Source organism: Herpailurus yagouaroundi, unplaced genomic scaffold, assembly GCF_014898765.1.
Source record: "Herpailurus yagouaroundi ecotype Mexico unplaced genomic scaffold, PumYag 142, whole genome shotgun sequence".
In the NCBI taxonomy this organism is placed as follows: Eukaryota; Metazoa; Chordata; class Mammalia; order Carnivora; family Felidae; genus Herpailurus; species Herpailurus yagouaroundi.
The window spans coordinates 41,622,656-41,633,587 of NW_024412397.1; the positions used below are offsets into that span (position 1 = coordinate 41,622,656).

The 10,932-nt window shown below is 39.0% G+C and overlaps 1 protein-coding gene across 2 annotated transcripts in view; it reads left to right on the forward strand.

Annotated features, from left to right (window-relative positions):
* Positions 1-3,311: 3,311 nt before the first annotated feature.
* Positions 3,312-10,932, forward strand: part of DSC1 (desmocollin 1) — a 351,582-nt gene continuing 343,961 nt past the window's right edge. Inside the window, exon 1 of one of the 2 annotated variants that reach the window (XM_040479164.1) lies at positions 3,312-3,386. In XM_040479164.1, the coding sequence (XP_040335098.1) occupies positions 3,327-3,386 (60 nt within the window). In that variant the 5' untranslated portion in view covers positions 3,312-3,326. The remainder of the gene's footprint in view (positions 3,387-10,932) is intronic. The other variant, XM_040479167.1, reaches the window with a different exon arrangement.

The window sequence follows — 10,932 nt, forward strand, 5'->3', positions numbered from 1 at the left end:
CCACGAACTGTGAGATCATGACCTGGGCCGAAGTCGGACACCCAACCGACTGAGCCACCCAGGCTCCTCCACCTCCAAGGCTTTATACTCTCCGTTCCTTTTTTCTAGAAGGTTCTGTTCCAGACATGTATAAGGTTTACTCTCTCACTCTTCACTTTTTGCCCCCCTCAAATAATACCTTGTTGGTGAGGCCTTCTCTGAACATTCATTTACAAATTAAATAATTCTGCCCCTAGAGCTCCCCATACCCCTTCCCTGCTTCCTTTTTCTTCCTGGCACATCTCAGTCTAAAAGACTGTGCATTTATGTGTTATCTGTTGCCATTTACTAGAATGTAAACTTCATGAGGGTTTTCTCTGTGAACTGCTATGTATCCAGCACCTAGAACATTGCCTAAGCCTTTGTAGGTCTTCAGTAAATATTAGTTGAAAGTGTAAATGAATGACTAAGTGAAAATACTCAAGGTTATTTTGGAGGATAGGGTGTGTGCGTGTGTGTGTATGTGTGTGTGTGCATGTGTGCCTTTAAAGTGAGAGTCAAGGGGGAAAGAACAAGAGACAATTATGTTCCTCCTGGGAGGGTGTGAGTAAATGTCGCCAACTGAGGTGGGAAGCCTGCTTCACTGTGGACAAAATCCCTCTCCCTCACAATTTTGTCAAGGATGGGCCTTGCTAAGGCTGACTGCACAGCAGAAAGTGAAGAAGTTCAGAGACTAATGGAGAACATTTCTGTCTTCTTTAAGGCTCCCTTCCTTGCAAGGTGGACAAAGTACAAAACCATAAATAATATGGAAAATCTCCTTCCCTCTGGAGGTGAACAAAGGAAGCATTTATTAACAGGAGTGTGATGCTTGGGAATGTTGATTTTTATCTCTGTGTGACTACATTTTCTGAAAAAAATTTCAGAATAAGTTTCTGGCTTTGGTTTTACCCCAGGATTTGCCTGTGGGAATTCTTGGAAAGATAAGGGAAATAGCGGTGGCTGGGGAAGAGAGGAGAGTGGTTGTTAACTGCAACCCTGGGCTGGAATCCATCCCCAGCATAACAGGACTTGCAGGGCTTACCGCAGGCATGGGAGTGTTTACTGAGGGTGTCAGGTAGAAACCATCCCGATGACTCAATGTGACTAATGAGCCTAAGGAGATCCAAAAAAAAAACAAAAAAAAAACAAAAAAAAAACCACCTCTCAGAAGACAGAAAGGAGTATTGGTTTCTTCATTCATTTGCACGTAGACAGGGATGTTCTTATGTGTATGAAAAACTTGAAACAGAAGAGATTCAGTAACTTTGGAGAGCAAACTTAGTAGTAAAACATTGGCTTTAAAGATCTTTTCCAAATAATCCAGAATGATAATTATAAATACGTTAGTAGAGAGGAGGAGAATCTCAAAAATAATGAACAATTTTGGAGCACCTGAGTGGCTCAGTTGGTTAAGCTTCTGACTCTTGGTTTCAGCTCAGGTCATGATCTCACGGTTTGTGAGTTCAAGTCCCAAGTCAGGTTCTGCACTGACAGTGCGGAGCATGCTTGGGATTCGCTCTCTCTCCCTCTCTTTCTACTCCACCCCTACTCATGCTCGCTCTCTGTCTGTCTCTCGCAAAATAAATAAACTTTAAAAAAATTAGAATTGTTAATTTTTTTTGAGTTTATTTATTTTTGGGGCGCCTGGGTGGCTCAGTTGGTTAGGCGACCGACTTTGGCTCAGGTCACGATCTCAGTTTGTGAGTTCGAGCCCTGCATCAGGCTCTGTGCTGACAGCTCAGAGCCTGGAGCCTACTTGAGATTTTGTCTCCCCTCTCTCTAACCCTCTCCTGCTCATGCTGTGTCTCTCTGTCTCTCAATAATAAATAAACGTTAAAAAAAAATTTATTTTTGAGAGACAGAGAGAGTGCGAGTGGGTGATGGACAGAGAGAGAGGGAGACACAGGATCTGAAACAGGCTCCAGGCTCTGAACTGTCAGCACTGAGACCGACATGGGGCTTGAACTCATGAGCCGTGAGGTCATGACCTGAGCCAAAGTTGGACGCTTAACTGACTGAGCCACCCAGGCAACCCAACAATTTTGATTTTAAAGAAAAGGATTTGAGAAAATTAAATTACTCATTTTGATTTACTTTCAGAACTAATCTTGGTGGTGGTGACTTTTTATTTCAGTACCATATCAGTTGATGTAGTAATTTGTTAATAATCAAGTTCCGTAAATTGTAAATGACTTGTTAAAATTATTAGAGCACATTTAAAGTTATTCAGTAACGATGTTACTTACTTCCATTTTGACATCCACCTCAGGTGGAGAAAGAGGCTTGATTCCAGTTGGGAAGGCCAGCACAGACTCAAGGTAATCTTGTCCAGAGACGGATATGAGCTTCCAAATGCCGTCTGTCACACATGTCATGTGGAAGAACAATATCAGGAGCCACTAGGAGGACACATTTACATGAGCTGTGCTGATTTAAAGTTATAATGCTGTTATTCTTGAATCCCAAATTAGATATTATGAATGGCAGATTTTTTCTGCATAGTTACTTTTGTGGCATAAGTAATTGAAAATCTGTTAACATGACAAATACTAATTTCATTAATTCAGTTACATTTATACACACCTAGGGAGTTGGAGAGTTGAAGCAATACTGATAATAAGAAAAGACATTCAAAATGTCTCCAGTGCCTGAGCATTTTAGGAAAATGTTTGTTTTTAAGCCTGTTTTGTTTGAACTGTACTTTTTTTGTTTTTGTTTTGTTTTTTTTTTTGCTTTTTGTTTTTGTTTTGGCAGTGGACCTAATTTGAATTTCATCCCCCCCCCCATCTAGTTCCCACTTAAAGATTTTTTTTTTTTCAATGTTTATTTATTTTTGGGACAGAGAGAGACAGAGCATGAACGGGGGAGGGCAGAGAGAGAGGGAGACACAGAATCGGAAACAGGCTCCAGGCTCTGAGCCATCAGCCCAGAGCCTGACGCGGGGCTCGAACTCACGGACGGCGAGATAGTGACCTGGCTGAAGTCGGACGCCCAACCTACTGCGCCACCCAGGCGCCCCCCCACTTAGAGATTTTATTAGACAGAAATATATTCAATCATTAAGCAAACCAGTTAAGCAAAATGTTGATACAAAGAAGCCAATGGGAAAAAATTGCTCTTGATAATTTGGCTTTAAAGAAACTTGCCTAAGGGCATTTGCAGTTAAAGATTTTTTTTTTTTTATTCATGATGATTATCATGAACATTATTATAGACCTCTTGTTTGACTAGTCAATTGTCTGCTAATTTACTTGCCATCTTTTTTTTCAGGTGGACCTCTCAACTTTTACTGAAACAATATCTGAATGATGTCATACCTTTGGGGACAGTCACACCCATTTCATGCAGAATCAGCTACAGTAGAGGTAAGTCAGTCAACAAAGACTTCTTGTGACTAATTCTTCTAGGGGTATGAAAGAGGAGGAGAGTATATTATCATACTTCTTTCTTGACTTTAGGATTAGAGTATTCATCTGAAGTAATCAGCAAATTTGATGACAACTCAACAAATTAAGCAGAGTAGTATTACAGGGAAGACTTACTGGTGAGCAAAGTAAAACCCAAGTGAAAGCTGATGTAAAGAATTGCTTTATGGGTCATAAAAGTGCCGTTGTGAGTTTCCATTGTGTGGCACTGTGGGAGAATGAGTCTACACTTCGCAATTTTCAATAATTGGGATTTTAAGTCTATAGAGTATGTTTTATTGTTCTTTTTATGTTGGATTTTCACTTCAGAAGTATGGATAAACCATCTGAAACAAAAAAAATGGAGGAAGATTATGGCTTCTAGGTTTTTAGGCATAACAAGATGATGGCACTTCTATAGAACATTTTATTTACTTTTATTTCTTAGAGACCAGATACATTAAGTCAATTGCTCAAAATGTGAAACTTGATTCCTAGGTGTGCTCTGTGGTCCTAAATGGACAGATGCCAGATATATGATTTGAGGGACACTGGAAAGTGTCTCACTTCCTGATCTATAACCTAATGAAAATGGAATATCACTTTGCTTGCTTTCTAAGTCAACAGATATTCTATGTATTAAAGATATATACTCCAAGGAGGAATAACAAAGTGATTCTGTGATTTATACTTCATCAAGAATGAACTTATCAAACAATTTAAAAACTTGTCAACTAGTTATGGTCATCTTTTTAAAGGAAGCAGGAGGTAGTGATTATCAAAACTTTAGGCATATCATGTTTTAGAAACATGTAAAGGGAAAGATAAATTTCATTTTCTTCCATTTTATGTTGGGTCAGCTAACTTTTGCAAACACAACTCTTTTTCACATGGCTAGCAACTTGGCACCATAACTCATATAGAAACTGAATGTAAAGTGTGGTCTTGTGTGTGTGTGCAGTAATTATTATTCTATTGATATTACCTACCATATGGATCCTGCTGGAGGTTGGATTAAGAGCACTATTCCTGGGGCGCCTGGGTGGCTCAGTCGGTTACGTGTCTGACTTCGGCTCAGGTCATGATCTTGCGGTCCATGAGTTCTAGCCCCGCGTTGGGCTCTGTGCTGACAGCTCAGAGCCTGGAGCCTGTTTCAGATTCTGTGTCTCCCTCTCTCTCTGACCCTACCCCGTTCATGCTGTGTCTCTCTCTGTCTCAAAAATAAATAAACGTTAAAAAAATTAAAAAAAAAAAAGAACACTATTCCTTTCAGGGCGCCTGGGTGGCTCAGTTGGTTACGTGTCTGACTTCAGCTTAGGTCATGATCTCACAGTTCGTGAGTTTGAGCCCCGTGTCGGGCTCCGTGCTGACAGCTGAGCCTGGAGCCTGCTTCAGATTCTGTGTCTCCCTCTCTCTCTCTCTGCCCCTCCCCCCACTCATGCTCTGTCTCTGTCTCTCTCTCAAAAATGAATAAATGTAAAAAAAAATATTAAAAAAAAAAGAACACTGTTCCTTTCATGTTAATTTTCAAGTGACTTCCCCCACCCCAAAGCCACCTAGTTGCCCTATTATACTTGGTGGCAATGATGGAATTAGAACTCTTAGGGAAAAAGCCCTCCATTCTGCCCTTTTCCAAGGAAGTGCAATCATCTGGTAATTCTCATCATTTCAGCTACATGAGATAACAATTTGATGTGAATGAATTTGTTTCTCTTTGCTTGTGTGTTCCGAGGAATTTCCACTGTGGAGTAGCCTAGGCAGGACAAGCCTTGTGACTAAGGCAAAAGATTAGTGAAAAAGAATTATTACAGTGGCAGTTTGAAGTCTCAGAAAGAGAAATAACCTAGTTAATTCCCAACTCTATCTTTGAGAAACAAGTTACTTTTCAGCCTGTTTGAACATCTGTAAAACAAAGCTTTGGATCAGATGATATAGATGTTTTGAGTTTGTATGGTATCATTAGTTTGTATGTCAGTACTCCTAACTTTGAATTGAGTTCATTTTGAAGGTTTAAATTACAATAATAAAAATAATAAAAATAGTAATCTTCCTGAGTACTATGTCCTAAATGCATTCTTGTAAGTTCTTTACAGAAACCTCATGATGTAGGGACTGTTATTTTCATAATAATAGTCCAAAGAGGTGCAAAGAGGTTAAGTGACTTGCCCAAGGAAGCTGTGAAGCTGGGATTTGAACTCAAGGAGTTGTCTCCAAAGCTTGAACTCTTTTTTTAATAAAATTTTTAATGTTTATTTATTCTTGAGAGAGAGAGAGCGTGAGAGCACGTGCATGAGTGGAGGATGGGCAGAGTGGGAGAGGGACACAGAATCTGAAGCAGGCTCCAGGCTCTGAGCTGTTGGCACAGAGCCCGACGTGGGGCTCAAACTCACTAGTTGTGAGATCATGACCTGAGCTGAAGTCGGACGCTTTTAACCAACTGAGCCACCCAGGCGCCCCTCCAAAGCTTAAACTCTTAGCCACTAACTTAAAACACACAATTAAAAAATAAACCAAATCAAAAAGTTTTCAAATTTATCTTTTGTTAATCATTCAACCTAATGCGCAGTTATTTTGATTGATTAATAGATGGAATGAAATTTTAGAACTTCCTCATAGGTCCTAGAATGGTAGCTTTGACTTTGTGCAAATTTTCGCAGGTTTTCTTTGTCCAACAACTCAGTGCTTCCTATCAAAATACCCAGCGACATGTCCTGACTTGTTCTTTCAGTGGAGACATCCTTTCCTAGCCAGGATTGGCAGAAGTAGCAATAGCATGCGTTGGCTTGCTCTGGAGGCTCTGGTGTGAAACTGAGCTGCATAGAGTAGAAGAAGAGCTTCTGTCATCTTGGCAGCATTTGTTGTTGGTTTGCCTCTTTGAAAGAATCTTCAGAGAGGAGCACAAAAGAGGATGTTGCAGGGTCCAAGAAAGTGTATGCAGGAAGAGTGGCAAGTTAGAAAATCCATTTATATTTCTACTGTAGCAGCCATAACTTGTGAGGAAAAAGTCATAGCAATTTATAACACGTGAGAGGAAAAGGGAAAACGCAGAAAGAAATACTGTCAGAACTTATTAGATGTAAGTGTTTGTCACACACTGAAGATTTTTTTGTCATACAAGAAGTTGTACGTAATTAATGTGTATAACTTGGTGAGTTTGGAGCTAAGTATACACTCATGAAACCATCACCACAGTCTATGCCATAAACCTATTCATCAGCTCTCAAAGTTTTCTCCCTTTCTTTTATTTATTATTATTTTTGTTGTTGACAAGAACATTTGGTATAAGCTTTACCCTCTTAGCAAAATTTTAAGTATACAATACAGTATTGTTAACTATAGATTTTGTGCTGTACTGTAGACCTCTAGGACTTATTCATCTTGTATGAAAAAAACTGTACTCGTTGACTAATACCTCCATTTCCTATGACACATTTTTCTACTAATCTAAAGTTGTGGATGTTAGCCCTGGATAAGAATTATTAAGAGTTTGGCCAAACAAGGTCTTCTCATTATGCCTTACCTCAAGAAAGTTAGGTGGAAAACCTAGGTGATTCTTTTCTTTTTAATAATAAATCTATTATTTATTTAATAATAAATTCTGTATGCAGAAACTTTTATCTGCAAGACAAACCAAACATCAGTGTCTGGTCCATGGGTCTGATGATGGAAAGACACTCCTTCAGCTATGCCAAGCTATGTGCTTATTTGAGGGGTGTGTGTGTGTGCGTGTGCGTGTGCGTGTGTGTGCGCGCGCGTGTGTGTGTGTGTGTGTGTGTGTGTGTGTGTGTGTGTGTGTGTGTGTGTTACCTCCAGGTTAGGACCATATAAATCTTATAAATGTTACTATCAACACTAGTCAGTTGGATATGGGAAGACATGACTGAAGTTAATCCTGTATTTTGTGTTTAAATACTCATTTTTGGCTTAGTAGCAATGACTTGTTGCAGGAGTGGAAACCTGTCATTATCCCTTTACATAAATACAAGATTACCTGATTCTGTGCTGCTTTCTAATTAAGAGAGTTCTTTGCAATCCTCTTTTGATTATGAAGGAACGTAAATACTTCCTTTGCCTTCTGAGGAAATGAGGACATACTTATTCTTTCAATGTCACTGTTTTGCTTATATTATCATAATTTGATGCTCTGTGTTTCCACATAGAATTTTCTGTTGGCTAATTTAATAATGAGAAATTCAGCACAAAGAAAACATCAGAGATGTTCCAAGGCATAAATTTTGAAATATGATGGTCTCACACACTTCATGGGAATGAAGGTGGAAGTCGAGATAGTGTTGAGGAGTAAAAAAGTTGTAGTTGTCCAGATGTGTTGTTTTCCGCAAATCATGGAAACAACTGAGGTGGAAGGATCCATTTAAAGTTATGATTTTAAAAAAATGAAACAAAATAAAGCAGAAATCAGGCTGTTAGATGCAGAGAACAGATTGGTGATTGCCAGAGGTGGGGGGTGGGAGGTAGAACAAATGGGTAAAAGAGGTCAAGAGGTACAAACTTACGGTTATAAATAAGTCATGGGTATATAATATCCAGTTTGGTCACTGCAGTTAATACTGAATTGCATAGTTGAAAATTGTAAAGAGAGTAGACCTTAAAAGCCCTTATCACAAGAAAAATATGTTTTGTAACTACGTATGGTGACAGGTGTTACCTAGACTAATCATGGCGATCGTTTCATAATATAAAATATTGAGTCAAAATCTGTCTCCATAAAGTTATTTTTGTATCTCGCTATATGTCACGTAACTTCTAAATAGTGTGCTATCAAAGTCCTTCTTGAGGAGTTCACGAAAAAGGAGATTCCATGACTTTCGGGTAGCTTGTTTTCCTTGTTAAATGTGGAAGAGATCATTGTGCCCTGAAAAAGAACCTCACAAATGCTTCAAAATAGTAGCCAATCATGTATTTGCATTCTTTCTATCTATTCCTTTGTCTCTACCTTTTTATCCCTCTATCTCCCAATCTTAGAGATGGATATAGATTGCTCTGTCCTCTATGTCCAAATAGATGTATTTGCCTACAACGTACTACATTTTTCATCTTAAGAATTACATCTAGATTTCTAGTCTTTTAAAAATTATTTTCACTGTTTTCTTTGTATTCTTTCCAACTTTTCATGCTCTCCCCAAGTCTTAGAGCTGAACGCAAGCAGAGTATTTTGACAGAGTAATAATTATGTACTATTACTACCGAATTGCTATAGATAAACCTTTACATTTATGTCACTTTATTGAATGACCCTAAGGAAGTAAGTTGCTTCTCTGGGTCTCTGTTTGCCTGACTACAATCAGGGTTTCTGTAAGAATTAAATTAGAAGGTGTAGTTCTCCTGGCCACCTGGTTGTTCTTACCAGTGTCTAGTTTCTTCCTACTCTGGTCACTGAATCCATTTGCACTTGTTCTTTTAGACAACATTCCCTTGAGTTTTAACCATGTCTGTGTTATGTTTAGATTTTTCTGTTTTACATTTTTTTTAAAGAAAAAAAAAAAAAAGCAAAGACACCAACCTAGAATGGCCCATGTCTTGTCACAGAGGGATCAGGCAGAACAGAAGGAATCTCGGTCTTCACTTGTGGAAAACGTGGTTTCTGGCACCTGGAATTCAAAACAATTATCTTCTTTTCTTATCAGTGATTCCCCTTAATTAAAAATGATCTCAGACTGTGTTGTTGAACAAGTGTTAAAACACATATCATCTCTGGGGGCGCCTGGGTGGCTCAGTCGGTTAAGCGTCCAACTTCGGCTCAGGTCATGATCCCACTGTTCGTGAGTTTGAGCCCCACGTCGGTCTCTGTGCTGACAGCTCGGAGCCTGGAGCCTGCTTCCGATTCTGTGTCTCCCTCTCTCTCTGCCCCTCCCCTGCTCATGCTCTTTCTCAATAATAAATAAACGTTAAAATTAAAAAAACCAAAAAACATATCATCTCTGGTTCAGAGTTACTCATTTTTAGACCCAGTGAAGACGTGGAGAAAGTACTGAATTGCCAATAACCAGAGTGAAATATCTTTAACTTTTACTAGTTTCTTAATTGTTAGATGCATTGAAGCTTGTCAGTTGAGTGCGTTTTTTTTTTTTTTCCACACTCTCACCTGACTTTTGAAAGTTAAGGTAAATTGACCTTGCTGTTCTTATTCTTCAAACTTTGTATAAATAGGAGGATCTGGGGATATTTTTGGAATTTACCTATATGGCCTTCTGGGGTTGATCTGGAACATCTGAGTCGAGCCATCCACTTTTCTTCACTGAACATCCACTCTAATCCAGTTTCTGCTCCGCAAGTCTGCACTTGTGCAAGTCTGCACCCAAGGTGAATTGTACAGTTAAAGGATGAGGAAGGTCAGCCAAAGCAAGATCTAAAGTTCTGAAGATACTTATTTTGTGGCATCCCTTTAAAGGAAGACATAAAAATAACAGGCGTGTCCTGGGAGACAAACCCAGGCTTCTGGGACTGATGGCTGTCACCAGAGCCGTGGTACCTTTTTCATTATGTTAGGTTGGAGACCTTACCTTCTCTTTACTCCAGCTTTTCTCTCTGAAGCATTGTAGAATGTCAAAACATTTGTCTAAAGGACCGTTGCAAATTACCAAACAAATAATAAATGAGTGACAGCCCCACCTTATCCAGCACCTCCGCTAGCACCATTCCTGCATGAAGAAGAGATCCAGAGTCCCCAGGTATTTCCTTTCTGACTGGGAGGATGGCAAAAACGTATCAACTAGAAAAAATGTAAATTAGTGATACAAATACATATGTAAGTCAGTTCTTTACATTATATTTCTTAATAACTATTAATTATAGAGAGTAGTTCCCCTTTTACTAAATGGTTAAGGAATACCCATAAATTTGTTGCCAAACAGTTTTATTGTAACAGTGTTACACTGTTAAAGTTTTAGGGTGTACTGTTTAAAATTATAATACATCAAGTAAAAAGACAGTTTGAAATTTTTTTTTTTTTTTTTGCTTAAAACAATTTTTATTTTTGGTGAAAAAATACAGATACATTTTTGCTTTGAGTTCACTTTTACATAGCAAATCAATGTTAGGACCTCCTAGACAAGATTGATCTATTTTTATTAGAAAACACATTTATTTCCACTTCCCCCTCACATAGCCTTTGCTGCCATGACATAGATTCCTCTGCAGTTTGGCAATGCAGCAACGTTTCCAACTCACCTAAGTTGGGTTTTAAGAGGCAACGTTAAAATACTTTGAGGATTCCGAAAATACTTTTGAACTTGGGATAAAGATAATTATGATTATTATTTAATTCCCATGCATAATAGAGGTACAAATCAACCATGTGTGATCTAGACCCCAGAGCAAGCTTCCCAGTGGTACCAGTAAGGCAACTTCCTTAGGACCTGGCAGCTGCTGCGCAGAGTCTAGTTCCCTCCACAGTGTCTTGTTCCCTCCACAAGTCTAGTTCCCTCCACAGAGTCTAGTTCCCTCCAGAGACTAGTTCCCTCCTCAGAGACTAGTTCCCTCCACAGAG